At 42.7% G+C, this 16,997-nt stretch overlaps 1 protein-coding gene across 1 annotated transcript; it reads right to left on the minus strand.

Annotated features, from left to right (window-relative positions):
* Window positions 1–504: 504 nt before the first annotated feature.
* dcaf5 (ddb1 and cul4 associated factor 5) lies at window positions 505–16,694 on the minus strand. Its single transcript, XM_030759179.1, has 10 exons — window positions 16,587–16,694; window positions 16,216–16,492; window positions 14,875–15,018; window positions 12,354–12,390; window positions 12,068–12,207; window positions 11,431–11,560; window positions 9,174–9,387; window positions 5,838–5,904; window positions 4,753–4,880; window positions 505–2,038 (listed from the first exon to the last, which is right to left on the minus strand). The coding sequence occupies exons 2-10, from the start codon at window positions 16,421–16,423 to the stop codon at window positions 701–703; spliced, it is 2,406 nt and encodes an 801-aa protein (XP_030615039.1). The 5' UTR covers window positions 16,424–16,492; window positions 16,587–16,694; the 3' UTR covers window positions 505–700.
* Between the last annotated feature and the right edge of the window lie 303 nt (window positions 16,695–16,997).

The following is a 16,997-nucleotide window of genomic DNA, read 5'->3' on the forward strand; positions in this document are numbered from 1 at the left end:
AATTATTCTTTAATTGCAAGAAAACAAAAGCGAGCTGGCTTGTAATGGTACCCATGGGCTGGATAATGAGACCAAAAACAGCTGGTTGAGACAATGAAAGCATCATTTCAATGCGCAGCTTATACAAATGGCGCTCCTCAGGATTTCTATGCAGACAGTCAATTCTTCAGGCCCCCCCTGAAGCAGCCTTGAGCTGAGAATCACTTAGAAATGAGAATAAGCCCAACCAGATTTACACTCAGTGTGAAACCACAGAAATTAAAATTCCGCCAAGCTTTTGTCCTACAAAAGACTGTTCTGTTGTTATGGTTGGAAGAGCTCCAAATCCTGGGTGGAGCTTTGTGCAACAACCAGCGCATGAGAAAGAAACACTGATGGTGCACGAGAATAAATGAGTCTCACTTAAACGTGTCTCACTGTTATTAACACTATTTAGCTTATGCTTTAACGTCATCTGTGATTCGACCTGAAGAATGACGACACTGTCCGATTAATCTGTTCTCAAACTAACACGCCATCTTTTTTTTTTTTTTTTTTTTAAACTGCTTAGCGTCTTCTGCTCGTAAGCGGCGTTGAGTTTGTGTCACATGACAAGACAGAAAAACGAAAAGAGCTGAGTTGTAAAAAGGCATAGAAAACCCACTTCCTAAATGAAGTCTCTTAACAGTTTGATTTCTTTCCAGGGTGAGAAAAAGCATCATTATGTTTTTAACTTCTTTTCTGAGGGCGAGGAACCCGACTCTGCTTCGTCTGATCCCACATGAGTCCGCTTTAGAGCGCTCTGTGCGGGGCCTTTTTCTCGCCGTGACCTTTTGTCTTCAGGTGGAACACCTGTCTCTTCCTCTGAGTCTGAGGAAACATGGGGGCTCTCAGTCATGTGTTCCCCTGCTGGTGCCACAGTCCGGTGCTGCCCGTTCACTCCGGGGCTACGTCGGCTCTGAGGGGTGCTGTCTACAGCCGCTGAGCTGCCACACACTTCTCCGCTATCGGAGCTGTCTAAAACTGACTCTGTAGCAGCCCTCCCTTCAGTCCTGCATGCATCCAGTGACTGAGGAGATCCAGCTGGATGTCTTTCCAGCTCAGTCCTGTCACTCCCTTCCTCATTCTCTTGGCTCCCAGGGGACATTACTGGGCTCAGACACACAAAGTCAGAAGGGCTCAGACATTTTTCCTCCTCTCTGGCGCCGCCAGTTCGGGGCTTGATGTCGAGGGAGTTTTGTTCCTCGCCTGACGAAGAGGAAGACAGGTCATCGATGGAGATTGATGGGTAACTGCAAGAGTCGATGGCGGAAAAGAGAGCTTGTACAGACTCTGGTCGATCCCCAGCTCTGGAGACAACATGCATGCGTCGTCGCCTCATGACGTTGCGCCGCCTCACAGCGCTGCGGCGCTCCTCGTCGTCGCTGCTGGAACTGGAAGTGGATGTGGAGGAGCTAGAGGCTCCGGCGGGAAATGAGGGAGAGGAGGTGGGGCTGGAAAGCGTGGAGTTGTCTCTGGGGCTTGGGGATCGAGGCCGGGGCATTGGGTCGAGCCAGAATTCACTGGAGTCTGAATCCTCATTCACCAGGAAGCCAGACTGATGGCGCTGATGTCTGCTTCGTCTCCTGGGCCGCTCCTCCCCCTCATCTCCAGCTTGCTCTTCCCCTCCTGAAGCATCGGGTCCAGCCAGGGAGGAGGAAGAGGAGGAGTTATCAGAGTCACTGTGATGACCCACAGCAGAGGCAGCGGTAGGAGTTGTTGGTGTGGTTCGTGTGGAGCGACGTCCACGGGCGTGGAGCTGCATGATGGCCTCTTCACTTAGGTCGCTGTCAGAGTCTGAGCTCCAGCCTTCAATCTCCCGACGCACCAACGAGTCGAAGAACGCCATCATGCGCGGGTCCTCCTGGATAGACTGGCTGACATAATCGTGGGACAGACCACTGCCGCTGTTGAGCACCAGGCTGATGTACTCCTCATGACTGTAGAGGCTACGGGATTTGTCCTCCACACGTCCCTCCAGATCTCCCAGACTGTCAGGTTGCTGGTAAGGACTCCACACCTGGGATGGGCAGAAATGTGAAAGGGTAGGAATAAAAGGTATAGGGTGAAGTAGAAGGAAGGAAGGAAAAGGGAATGACACAATTAAATAACATAACAACTAGAAGCACTCAGAGAGCGCAAACCCCCCCCAAGGCCATAGGGTCACTGCCGCTGTAATAAGTATCTAAATACTGTGAAATAATCTTTCATCTTTCCCAGACAAAAATAACCCCCTATCCCGCAATAGTGAAGAATCCTTAAAAAAAATTCCTGGATCCAGATCGTGATCCGGATCACCGCCAAAATGTAATCACTTCTTCCTCTTGTCATTTCCAACCACTCTACAAAATTTCATCAAAATCCGTTCATAACTTTTGGAGTAATCCTGCTGACAAACAAACAGACAAACAAACCAACGCGACCGAAAACATAACCTCCTTGGCGGAGGTAAAAAGATTTGAGATGAACAGATGGAAAAGGAGATGATGCAAAATAAGTGAGGATCGGGAAGAGTTAGCCCAGATCAGATCATAAATGAACACCTGTTCTTGTATCTACTTCCTCCCAGTGCAGTGACATACAAAATAGAGAGCTTGTGTTACAGTGTTAACAAAAAAAAAAAAAAAAAAAAGGAAGCTAAATCTTCCCTTGCAAATTTGCTTTTGTCACCAACAATGGGCGTAATTGCTTAAATTTAAGGAGCCATTTTTTGTTTTATGTAAACAAAAGCTGTGGTTGCATCTTTGAGGTCAGACAAACTGAGAAAATTCATAAATAAAGGAATAAAGACAACCAAATTAACAAATATATAAAGTTTCATACTATGATTAAAAGATTGCGAAGGAGCATTTCTTTTGTAAGTTGCTTTCCAGCTTCTTATTTTTTTAGCTTCATAAGAAGACAAACTCCCCTGCTAGTGGGATGCATTGTGTCAGGTGAGTCTGAAACATCAGCCATTACTCAGGTTATATTGTATGCTGGAAATGTGCTTATCTTCATGCAAAGTTAAAACTTATTCTAACTGTACTGTGCAAAAGTCTTGAGCCACCCCAACCACTTTGTAATTTTTTTTTTAAAAAAAGTGGTCTTGAGCAATAGTTCTCCAGACTTTCTGAAGCTCTTTCAAAGTTTTTCTTTATTCTTTAGCTATCTAGTAAATATGGAGGTTCTGTGTTTGGTTTGGGGTTATAGGTTAGCCAGTGGTGTTGGGGATCTTGTCAAAATTGATGAAAATATGAACTCAGTAAAGTACCATCAGATTTTGATCCACCATGCAACACCATCTGGGAAGCATCTGATTGGCCACAGCTTCATTTTTTAGCATGACAGTGATCCCAAACACATTGCCAATGCAGTAAAAGCATACCTGTATCAAAAAAACAAAAAACACACAATGGCACACTATCAGTCATAGCCTGGCGTCCCCTGAGCCCGGACCCCAAAGCAATTGAAGCAGTGTGGGATCATCTTCACAGAAACAGAACAAAAAGAAGCCATCATCCAAAGCAGAGCTTTGAATGTCCTTCAACAAGTCTGGAGAACTATTCCTGAAGACTCCAAGAAACTACATGAAAGCTTCCCTAAGAGAGTTCAGGCTGGATTGAATTAAGGTGGTCATAACAAATATTGACTTTCAGGCTTGTTAGAATTGCCTCAATTTTTGCCTTGTTTTGTTTCCATGTAAGTTTGCACATGTATGAATAAATCACTGCACCTGTTTTCCCAGCAAAATATAAAGAAACGAGGAATGGTTCAAGACTTTTGCACAGCAGTGTATATTTATAACACCATCTTCTCTCATTTAAGCTTTTTGTGGGGGTGGGGGGGGGGGGGCATACATCCAGGGAAGTGGACCACTTACTGACAAAGAGGATAAAACAGCAGATCCTATGGGCAGAGGCAAACTGATGATGCAAAACTGTGTTATTAACTGAGACATGAAGCAAACTTCAAATACTGCCTGCTGGGAGACCGTGAGCAACAGGACAACACATTTTCTCAGAAGATAATACAGAAATGCAGCTGCTGTGAACTACAACTGTAATTCTAATATTATAAAATCCTCACGCTGTGCCAAGCGCCTCACTATCTGCAGACGACCAGATACAACGTGGTCCACAGATCAAATCAAACGGCTTCCTAACACTGAGAGGACTTAATGAGGAGACTCAGTTTTTAAATTTTAACTACAAAATCAAACCAATACTGCAGTCCAATCAAGCTTGAAGCCTTTAGCAATAATACTTGATTTATTTGAATCCTTACAAAGCTGTTAGCTGCCTTAAATTGCAAAGATTTTAGTATCTCATATCATAGTCCGGCTCTGGTTTCAGAAAACCCTCTCCCATCTTTCATGACCCAGTTTATGAACACTGCTCAACATCATCTGCTTCAGTCGACAGTCAGTGATCGGGGAAATCCATCTATTTTCATTCCCCACTGCACAGGGGGACATTAGAGCTCAGTCGGTTACTCAGTGGTGTCATTGGAGATCAATGTCTCACTTAAGGGCACGTTTGCTATCTGAACTACAGAGGATGCTGAGAGACCGATGCTGGGACAGTCCACTAACAGGACCATTTCTCTAACCACTCATCACCCTGATGATCCCAAGCAGCAACCTCCAGAGCTGAAACACGAAGGCAGCGCCTGCTCCAAAATCATTTCTATGCAATTAGTAAACTCAGGAAACTCCTTTCTTAAAAATCCCAGCAGGGATATTCCTTTACTAACCTTGATGACTTTCTCCACGCCAGAGGAGCAGATCATGTAGGTGTCAGGGTTGAAACGGACCTGGTTGACTATGGAGCGGTGACCTTTCAGGACCATGAAAGCTCCGTTGACAACACGACCAGGGCCTCCTTAAAAGAAAGACTTTATTAATGTGATACCGGCGGACAAAACACATCAGCTCAGAGTCACAGAGATGGAAGACTACAACAGGGACTCATTAAAAACAAACCAAAAAAGCCCCCAAAACATTCAACTATGCAGTAATTCAACCTGATTCTGGAGCTCCTGAGACAGAAAATACAGAATGTGAAATATAGTAGTCATAATCCTTATAATATACCATTATTCTGACAACAAATAGGTTCTGTGTGCATATTTTAAGTGTGAGTAACTCCAGGAAAAGTGAAAGTCATAAATCTGGCAGGTGGTGCCATAGAGCTACAAATACCACATTCTTGGATTGCTGCATTTCTGGGGATTTTCCTCCCAGAGTAATTATATCAGAGGCATTTTGACTGTAAGAGCAAATGGAGCAGTTACTTCTAAACTGTTTTTAGTCGGTGTGGGCAGGTGGAAGCATTCAACGTTAATTTGACTGCATTGAGAACTATGCTACAGGATATTCTGTAGTTACTCATGCCTGTGAAGTCTGTTATAACCAAATGAGCTGAGGGCAAACCGCAGTCCGCCCTGACGATGTCTCCAAACACAAAGAAGTTGTCAGGCTTTCTGTGACTAAAAGTTAAAACTAAAATTAGGCTTGGTTTTCCAGCACATCTTTGAGCTTGCAAAAAGAGAGGCCACTAAATCTCTTACAAACAAGCTCCCTTTAAGAACCGGCACAAGCCATGGTTCACTTATGATTTGAAAATGTAAAAAACACACACAGACAAAAGAATGCATTTTTTTCCATTAATGTGCTGACTAGACAGAAGACAATCTCACACTGGGAACCGGATTATTAGGTCATTTAACTTTTTCTGTTGCACTGAAAAAAAAAAAAAAAAACCTAATATATCCTGCTCAACATATCAGCATAAGGCCACATAAATATGCAGTCGGTGCAGACAGATCCAATAACTCACCTGCTTCTGGGTCCTTTGGGATCTTCCACATGTAGAGGTTGAAGTCATCTGACCCAGACAAGATGTACTGGAGGAGGGAAACAAACGGGATTGTTTAGATTGTAGTCTGCCCCACTTTGTGTGACTTAAACTTTCCATTTCACCTAAAAAAGAGGAAATCACACACGCACACACATGCTGGAAGAAATGAACCATAGGGAATTGAGCTGGGTGGGCAATACGCAGCACAAAAACAACAGATCTTATCACAGCACCGCGCCTCATTATGTGCGATCAAACGCCGTCTTTACACGACACGGCAGTCTGACCCTAACAGAGCTCTCTGTTAGGCTGCCTGTCTCAACTGTTGGTACACTTTGGAAACAGATGGTTCCACTTCAACCTGTCGTTTAAGGTAGGTTTTGACAGAGTCTGGGTGTGTGTGTGTGTGTGTGTGTGTGTGTGGGGGGGGGGGGGGGGGGGGGGGCTCTCTGTTCTTATACACATGGCTTAAAACAACATGGACAGAAAAGACGTTATGGTTAATGCATTCACAACTAGCATCTTTACAGTGTGTGTGTGGTTACCTGGTGATTTTAGCAGAGTTTAGAGAGTTGGTAAAGAGAAAAAAAAGGATTTTAATCCATAGGAGCATGATTGATTAAATAAAGGCTACATTTATACAAAATAGAAACAAATTCTCTTTATAGCTTATAAATCTGTAACTAACTGGCTCTAAAGTCTGCAAAACAGACTGCTGTTTGTTTATTATTGTGTCTTTACACAAGAGCATCGCATTCATGTCACGATTAAGAAACCAGCTTGAGATAATCTGAGCTTCCAGATGTGGTCATAAAAGGCTTGACATGGTCAGCAACAACTACTCAGGTATGCTGTGGTGTTTATACAATGCTCAGTTGGTACTAAGGATATATCATCTACAATATTAAACCACCAGCAGCCTGAACCATTGATACAAGGCAAGAAGGATCCATTCATGTTGTTTATGCTAAATTCGGATCCTACCATCTGAATGTAGCAGCTGACACTGAGCCCGTGCAGACTGTAGCCTCAGTTTTCCGTTCTTAGCCGACAGGAGCGGCACCGGATGTGTTCTTCTGCTGCTGTAGCCCATCTGCTTCAAGGTTCGACGTGCCGTGCATTCAAAGATGCTCTTCTGCATCAGTAGCTTGAGTTACTGTTGGCTTCTTATGCTTGAAGCAGTCCGGCCATTCTCCTCTGACATCAACAAGGCATTTTCACTCAGAACTGTCACTCTTCAGACATTTTCTCTTTTTCGGATCATTCTCTTCTCATCTAGAGATGGTTGTGTGGGAAAATCCCAGCAGATCAACAGTTTCTGAAACACCTGCGTGTCTGGCACCAACAACCACGCCACATTCAAAGTCACTTAAATCACCTTTCTTCCTCATTCTGATGCTCAGTTTGAACTTGAGCAATTTGATTTGACCATGTCCACATACCTAAACGCACCGAGTTGCTGCCATGTGATTGGCTTATAAGATATTTGAAAGAACAAGCAGCTGAACAGCTGTACCTAATGAAGTGTCCAGTGAGTGCATATTTTAGACACATTTTACACAAATTTTTAAATCAAAGCAGCAGGAAACTTTAAATCAGACAGCGAGATGTTAGACTATAACTAGCCGCAGCGTTTACAATGTGGCCAAAAATCTTTTCAGAACTATTTTTTAGCACATTTATATTTCATGGGAATGTCTTTCAAGCCCCATTTTAGAATGTGGAAGCAGATTTTTGTGTGATAAAATAATTCACATTTGCTTTGAGGCATCGTCTTCTGTTCCTGACAGTCTTTCAAGCTGTGGAATATTTCTGTGGTGTTTCATCAGCGAATTATTTTAAATGAATGTCTTCAATTTCCTTCTGTAAACATTCTGCTGGTCTCTGTCGGTGCATTTTTCTTCTCAGGGTTTTACTCCAGACTGTTTCTACACTGCGACTGTTCTTTTTCAACATTACATGCATGCTTTTAGAAGAAAACCATCTCCTGTTTCTTCATCTAAGAGAAACCTTACACAGAGATGAACAGTAATTATTCCTGAGTCGGGGTGGGGTGAGATGAGTGTAGCTGCCGGTCAAACGGACACATTTTAAACTCAACACCTGTGTGCTCCACCTCACGTTCCCAGAGGACACATCAGGAAAGGAATGTTGCACCCAGAACTCCCTCCCTCTTTCCTTTCCATCAGCTTCATGGAGCAAGTTGCCACTCAGCTCCTCTGCTCTCACACCATTCTGAGAAAATCCTCTACTGCATGTAGAGCCTGCATGAAAAGGAGTGCTGCCCGGATACAGCCCTTATGTTTGAACATATGAAATCATTTGGTCAAACTTTCATCGCGTCCTTTTCCTCTCACATCCACGATGTAATTCTTACAGCTAGCATATGCTCCGGGGCTCTGTAAACTCACTTTTAAAATAATCAATGTAATTATGATGCAGTGCATTTCCTGGGGAAAATAAAATCAGAAGATAAACCATTTCCATGGATATTAATCCACTTCTACAATGCCTCCTGCTTTGTTTATATCAAACCTAAAATAAATCCTGCTCAGCATTAAGTACCGGGAAATGATTTGTGATTAAAACATGCCCAGAACAGCTGCTGCACAAAGGTTAGTACAGCACAGGTCAAGATACTTAAGAATGAGTTACTAATTATGTTAATGTACAGCTGACAATTGCAAAATCACCACTAAATACAAACTCCTTGGCCAGACAGTACTCACACACACACACACACACACACACACACACACCAAATCCACATCAGTTCCATTTTCCCTATTCAACACGGCAGCAGCTGAGCAAATTCAAACCTGTCCTGACCTGATTCTGCACTCTTTGAACTATCTTGAGATCTTTTTTTAAGCCTAACTGACACCAAAGGCAAATGTTAACGTAATAAACATGACTACAGGCTGATGTCATGTCTGAGGAGGACCAACAGGAGGATCAGTGACCGAGTCCAGGAGCTTCTGGTGCTTCTCCAGCACTCAAAAGGTCCCAATTTCACAGAAGGAACTAATATATTCTTCTATTTTTATTGCTTCTAATAAGCCCACATGCTTCAAACATCCCTCAATTTCATTTGAGGTATCCACAAAGTCAGTTAAAACAATCACTGTTCTATATTCCGCATGTGCTTGTTGTTTCAGGAGCTAAATCACATTCTTGACTGTGACACATTATATGTGAGACTTTTCTTTTACTGTTACACATGCACATTAAAATGAAGAATGTCAGCTATCCTGTGTGACATTTAAAAACACACACACACACACACACAGCAATTCCTATAATCTGTTAACCGACCTGATCCTTGTCCCCAGCAAAGCAGCAGCTCTTCATGGTGCATGAGTTGAAGTAGCCCTGGTTATCGAACTGGAAGCTGGGAAGGCGGGAGTGCAGCTCGTAGAGGACGGGTGGCAGGCGGCGTCGCAGAGCCAGCAGCTGGGTGCCGGTGCTGTTGAAGCGAACGCTCATTGCGCTCTGCAGGGACATGCTGCCTCCATAGCGGAGCAGTGAGCTGAGCGGACAAGAGGAGAGAAATTATAACAGACATGCAACAGTTCTTTGTACTACAATCACAGAGAAGACAGCAGGGCTATGAAAGTAACCAAACATCTGCTTTTAATGGGAAAACTGGGATAAACAGCTGTAAAGCTCACTAAGTAAACTTAAAGTAAGTATTGCATGGCTCCCGTAATAAGAGCCAAAAATATTAAAATATTTAAGAAAAACTACACTGCTGATGATTCATTAGTCCGATGACATTCTGCTGTTAGGGATGAGATCACTCCTTTTTCTTTTGGTTTCAGTGAACGTGTTGCAATAGTTTACTACAAACAACATTACTCAACTTCTGAGTACTGATCCTAACATTTTTCCACATACTTTGGCACCTTAAAAAAAAACAAAATAAAACCCAGGGGAGAAACAGAGACAGAGAAAAATACAGTGCTGTGCAAAAGTCTTGAGTCTTTTCTTTATATGTTGCTAGGAAAATGGGAAATAGGTGCAGCAATTTATTCAAACATTTGCAAGCATACATGGAAATAAAATGTGTGAGGGGATCTTTATTCTTCAACACAGCCTGAATTCTCTTGCAATTTCTTTAATGTAATTTTTAGGAATAGTTCTCCAGGCTTCTTGAAGGACATTTGAAGCTCTTCTTTGGATGTTAGCTGCCACACTGCTTCAATAATGTTGAGGTCCGGGCTCTAGGGAGGCCAGGCCATGACCAACACCGTTGCATTGTGTGTTTTTCTATCCAGCACTGGCAATGTGTTTGGGATCATTGCCATGCTTAGAATTAAACCGCTGTCAATCAGATGCCTTCCAGATGGTATTGCATCGTGGATCAAAATCTGATGATACATTTCTATGTTCATAATTCCATCAGTGTTGACAGGATCTCCAACACCACTGGCTGAAATGCAGCCCAAACCATGAGGGCACATCCGCTGTGTTTTCTAGATGGCTGCAGACACTCATGTTGTGCCTCTCTCCTGACCTCCTCCGTACATATAGACGACGATTTGAACCAAAATTTTCAAATTTGGACTCATCACTCCATAACAGCTGATTTTCAGTCCAGCTGTTTTTGTGACAGGCTGCTAGTAACAACATTTCTAAAGATACAATTTAAATTTGGTTCTTTGCCAAGTTGTCTGTTTTGTGTAGACAACACTGATTCATTCTTAAGTTAGGTGTCCTCTGAAAATGGTCAGGTACTAGACTGAACTGAAAATGGAAAACTTTGAAAGATCTTCCAAATGCCTGAAGAACTATTGCTCAAGATCACTTTCAAAATTACAATAAAGTCTGGCTCCTTGGAAGCAAAATACAAAGAACTGAGGGGTTGTTCAGGACTTTTGCACTGTATTGTACATTATAAAGTTAATGAAAATGACATCATCAGAAAGCACATCCACAGTTTAGCAAAGGAGAGGCTGTGAAACTACTCTGGCTAAGTAAAATAAATATTTCATGAAACACCTTTCAGCTGGAAGCCATTTTTAGATTTGATAGTCAACAGAGGGAATTTCTAAGAAGCACCTCTAAACATCCCCTCGCTGCAGAGAAGCAGAGCCAACATCGGTGGGGGAGAACTGACTCAGTGTTTACTTTTACTGACCATCATTTGAGTGCTAAAATCCCAAGTATGTCTAAACCCACACTCGGCACCATTCATTGTTTTCACAGAGTCGCTTTTTCATTGGTGCAAACATTTGGCTTTTTTGCAGTTGAAGGACACAGGTTGAAGGCGCGTGTTAGTTTAATGGTGACGTTACAGCACCATCTGGTGGAGATTGTCATTCAGGTGTTTGTTCTCCAATAATTTTTTTTTTCTAGTTTAGATTGCTTTATGAGAACCAATCACAATTTCAGGGTTTTTTCATTTCAGGAAATATGCTGAGGTTTACTGCATGAAACCTTCTACGTACTAGTGAACAATGGATTAAATAACCACATACATTGATTTATTTGTATGCTTCAGCACCTTAACAATTGCCAGAATAGAAGTTCATCATGTTTTCAAGACAAAGAAAAAATAAATATGTCTGACCTGCGTGGCTTGCGAATGTCCCACAATCCAACACCCTCCTTGGAATTGGCCGTGGCGAGCAACCTGGGCTCCACAGGGTTAAACATCACACTGTGGAAGGCTGAGGGGTAACTGGCCAAGCAGAAGGGTTCTGCAGGGAGAGAAGATTTTCTGATTCACAGCAGCTTTTCATAAAGGTTTCACACAATCACACTCAAATAGCAGCAGAAGGCTTTTTAAAACATAGTGGAAATTATGTGCAGCTCCACCACGAGAGGAATGCAAAAGCATTTATTTGGACTACAGTGGGCGACATAAAAGGCTTGCAGGCAGAAATGGAAGACCAACGCTGCTAAATGCATTATCGAGCCAACTTGGTCACAAGGAAGGCTTCTAAAATAGAAAGATGGAGACGTCATGCAAGATGATCCGCTGCATTGGTAAAAGTATCAACAAGTCTCACCAAGACCCATCACACAGGCAGAGGCAAAATACACTGCATAACTGTAGTAATGAGGAGCTTTATTAACTAAAACCATGACAGTAAACATAAAAGATCACTGCCTGAAACATCCAGTTATTAAAAAGGTATGAATAACCCAGTAAAATATCCCTGATATACACAAACGTATTGATCATCTAATCCACTTCCACTTACCTCCATGAGGCGGCTCGCGAGTGTCCCAGATAAGCACACGCCCGTCGTCGGATGAGCTGGCAAACACATTATCATTGACCGGGCTGACGGACAAGCTGTACACGGCATCGATATGCAGGAACACGTTCAGTGTTTCCCTCCTGCAGGAGCAGCGATCATTCAAGCGTTAATTGTTTTGTTAGTGCGAGGGACAAGTGCAGTTTAACTGCCGACCTGTTCACGATGGCTACGAGCTCATCAAAACATTTTGATACTACAGTAACGGGGGGGGGGTCATTTTACCCACCTCTCCACATCATGAAGAATCACCTGTTCATCATTTCCTGTTCAACAACAAAGACAAGAAAAGGTTTATAAGGTGAAGGAAAAGGCTATATTTTAATCTTCACACTATAGTTGAGGTCAGGAGTTTAGAGCCACTCATCATGGGCATGAATATCATAGTAATTTTGGGCTTTTAATGAGTTCTTTGAATTGTTCTTTTTCCAGGGTGGAGTAATTGTACAGCACGCATGTTTAGTGACTTTAAAAAACAAGAATTGAATGCACAAGTTTGAATTTATTCTGAAATTTCTCTAATCCACACAGGGTCAAAAGTATACATAGACCCCCACTAATATTTGGTTAAATGTCCCTTAGCAAGCTGGACCTCAACCAAACACTTTTGGTAGCCACCAACAATTCTGGCATAATTCTGGATGGATATTTGGCCGCTCATCTTGGCAGAATTGGTAGTTTATTTGAACTGTTTGGCTTCCTGGCACAGACCCGGCTTTTAAGCACAATCCGCAAATTTTCCATAAGGTTGAGCTTGGGGCTTTGGGAAGGCCATTCCAGAAGCTTAATGTAAGCCTGTTTTATCCATTTCAAAATCAAGTCTTGATGTGTGTTTGTGATTATTGTCATGTTGGAACACACAACTTTGCCCAAGTTTCAACCGTCTAGCTGTTGAGCTGAAGAATCTGGAGGTAGTCCTCCTTCATTATACCCTGTGCAATGTACCAGTACCACTGGCAGCAAAACAGTCCCAGAGCATGATGCTACCACCACAACGTTTGACAGGTGGCACAGTTTTCTTAGGTTTGAAAGCTTCACCGTTACTCCTCCAAACATACCTCGTCATTGTGGCCAAATAGCTCAATCTTTGTGTCATCTGACCATAAAACTTTTCTAAAAAGGCATTTGTCCATGTGGGCAGCTGCAAATTTCAGTTGACCTTGAAGGTGTTGATTTTAGAGCAGGGGCTTCTTTCTTGGTTGGCACCCTCTCAGTCCATGGTGATGCGAAACTTGCTTCACCGTGGACAGTGATGTTGGTGTTCCAGCAGTTTCCAGCTCTTGGCAGGCTTGGGCCTTGGTGGTTCCTGGTTTGTTCCCAAACATCTTAACCATTTTCCTCTCATCTGACAGTGACAGTTTGGCTCTTCTTCCAGAACTTGACAAAGTGGTGGCACATCTGAGTAACTTGTCCTTATGTGCAACTATTGAACTGATGATCTTGGAATCCGCAGTTGTTGAGCCTGTTTTTTAGTGTTTATTGAACCTTCTGAAAATATATATATATATAAAAAAAAGAAATATCAGTTTGCATAGCATCACCCTCTTAAAATAATGGCCTAAGTCATTTTTAATGAAAGTTTTATTCTTGCCTAAATCATCATATTTTTCAGTGTTTGGTTCAGTTTTTGTCTTTTCTGAAAGGCCTTTAAAAAAATGACTTACGCCATTATTTTAAGAGGGTGATGATACATCAGCTTTAATCTGTATCATTTTTGCTGCATCTGGCATTTTTTTGTGTAATTTATTGCTTAAACATGTATTGTGCAATTTATTTGTTTCTGGGGGGAGTGGGGTGAAATATATCACACTGATGCAGAGGTCTCAAAAAGTCACATATCAAATATAATACACTTGGTGTTACATGGTTAAAAATGGCTCCAAGAATCCTTCTATAACCTATAATTCTCCTTCTTAGATCTTCACTGAGTTCCTTTGACTTTCTTATTGCTGGGAGTATTGGTCAGTCTGATGAATCAAACAAATCATTTTTATGCCAGCAAAGAGAAAGCACCAATAGTAGCCAATCATGATCACTAGTGAGAAGCTAATAAGCCTTGCCATTGTCAAGTTAAAAGACACTGTAGAACCTTCAGCACCATTTATTAAAAGATTGAAGTAACTGTATGTATATATTTGAGACTGTACGTATACTTTTGACCTTGTATGGATCAGAGAAAGTCAGAAGTAAATTCAAATTTGTGCACCCAATTCTTGTTTTTTTGTTTTTTTGGTCATTAAAGATGTATCCTGTACAATCATTCCATCCTGGAAAAAGAAGAGTTCAAAGAAATCAATAAAAGCCCAAAATTTCCATAACATTCATTCTCATGATGAGTGTATGTAAACTCACCACAACTGTAGCTTTCTCTTCAAGAATGTTTCAGATAGTATGTAACTTTATAACAGCTCAGTAAAGCTTGACAGCACTTTTGAGTCGCCGGACTCTTTTGCTTAGCAGCTAGACTGTAGACAGTAAGCAGCACCCAAAACATAATTCACCAACTCCAGCATCTAATTTAAATTTTCTACATCTATTATTTATACCCATAATCATTCATGGGCAATGACTCTACCACAGTTTTTCCACAGCCACGTAAGTGCACATCAAAGTCCCCATTAAACATTTTATCTGTCAGAATACTTTGTTAATTCTCTTTGCTGTACATGTCCCACAAACACTTCCGGGTCAAAGATTAGAAAGAAGAATAACTCCCAGCAGGGATCAGATAGAGTTTGTCTTTTTCTTACCACCAGAGAAGACTTTTTTGTTGGTGCTATCAAAGGCCAGGCAGAAGATGTTGGAGAGGTGCTCCCCCTTCAGTTTCACAGGCTTGGAGCGGCCGTGGATGGCTTTCTCCATGTGCCACAGGAGCACCCGGCGGTCATCTCCTCCTTCAGGGAAAGATGGACCGTTACCGCCAAACTTCAAAAGCAAAGCAGTATCACAGGATGCAGACTAATGACTCCCTTCATTTATCGGTTAACTGCAAAACTTTCTGGAGGTTTCAGGAGTGAAACTCTACCAGCTTATCAACCGATGGATTTCTAGATTCAGCTCCTGCTTCCTACACCCCTCTGCAACCCCCTCACCTTCCAGTGGCAGCGCAAGAGTCTCTGCAACATTTAGTTAGGGGGGTTAAGTTAATTGGTGATTATAAACTGGATATAGGTGTGAATGTGAGCGTGAATGGTTATTTGTCTATTTGTCTGGTGACCTGCTTCTCACCCTTGCCCTCAGGTGGTAGGACGGGTCATCTACAAATCAGAAGGTCAGTGGATCGATCCCTGACTCCTCCAGTCAGAGGCATCCTTGGGCAAGATAGTGAACCCCAAGTTGCCCCTGATGCATCCATCAGCATGAGTGTGTGTGTGTGTGTTTAAAGCCATGAGAAAACAGCAGTAAACTAAAAAAAAAAATGAACATGCTGGTCCTGGAGCCACTGATTCCCAGTCAAATTAATTTTCCTTATCCAAATTCACAGGATTGCTATGAGGTAAATTTGCCTCTCAGATCTCTGCTCAAGTCTCCATATGACAGCCAATCCACATATATATGGGGAAGACTAAAACGCCCGATGACTTGCATTTCATGCAACATCCATACATGTTAATCAACTCTACCAAAGTTTGCCTGGCATGCACTTTTGACTGTGGCAGTTAAACAGATGCGTCTCATAGGGTCGCTAACATGCTGGAATCCCAGCAAACTGCAGCTCTGTAAACTGTAGACTCAAAATGGCAAGCCACAGGCTGTCACACTAGGCCAGATGATTGTTTTTAATCCTCTCAGGACACTAACAGCTTCCAGGAGGTCGCCATGATTAGACTCATGAGAGCGAAAAATGTGCACTTCAGCGGCCACACGGATCATCTGCCCTGACTGGAGGGGGGACCGGTCCGGGGCTGCTGCTACCCTCTCTGTTTGGCTCTCACTAGCCAGCAAAAAAAAAAAAAAAAAAAAAGCTATGCTAACTTAGCATCGGCTAGGGTTACAGCTGACTGCCTGGCTAGCTAGCATTAGCATGCTAACAAATTAAAACAGTGCAAGCTAGAGGAAAGCGGGGGGGGGGGGGGGGGGTGACAACTTACCAGACACCAGCCATTCTCCGCCGTTGTTGGAGAACTCAATGGCGTTGACACAGCCAAAATGTCCGAGCATATCCTTCTTGTAGAGGCTGGTGCAACCTGCCAGCCTGCGTCTCTGGAATTCCTCCTTCAGGAGCGGCTGCCCAGTGAGCTCTCTGCGGGACAGAAAGCCCATTGAGGAGCGCATACCGCAGCCCTTCAGCTCCTTCATTTTCACCGCGCACAAATACGGCCCGCTCTGCTTTTGTTTTCACCACTGCACCCGGGACATCTGCTCGCGCTGTGGGGAAGAGGTGGCGCACTGTTGGGTCTACATTATGGTGGATACCCCGCTACCTGCCCGCCTGCCTGCTGATGTCGACGTTATTTCGTACCTCCTCTGTCTTCTCCGCCAGTCCCAACAGCAGCTTCCTGCTCCGGTGGAGGAGGACCTCTTTCTCCCCCTGGCTGTCACTCGGCATCAGCGGCCAGCACTTCAGTCCCTTTAATTCACAACCATTCAAGTCACATTTTACCGTTCACTGAAGCCGTGTTTGGTTTCTCCCGTTTTACTCTTTTAGTTTGCTTTCTATTTTGACACAGGAATGCTGCCAATTACGCTTTAAAAAAAAAATAAAAAAAAATTATGGTTTAATAATTAATGCCAATGTTACACTGAAGACTCCAAAGCAATTATACAAGTACAATATTAAAAAAATCAGTAACAAATTTGAAATATTTAAAAAAAAAAATAGCTGCTAGTACTCATATTTGAGAGGCAGGATCCATTTTATTTAACATGTATG

The sequence above is a fragment of the Archocentrus centrarchus genome, chromosome 22 (genome assembly GCF_007364275.1).
Source record: "Archocentrus centrarchus isolate MPI-CPG fArcCen1 chromosome 22, fArcCen1, whole genome shotgun sequence".
Lineage (NCBI taxonomy): Eukaryota > Metazoa > Chordata > Actinopteri > Cichliformes > Cichlidae > Archocentrus > Archocentrus centrarchus.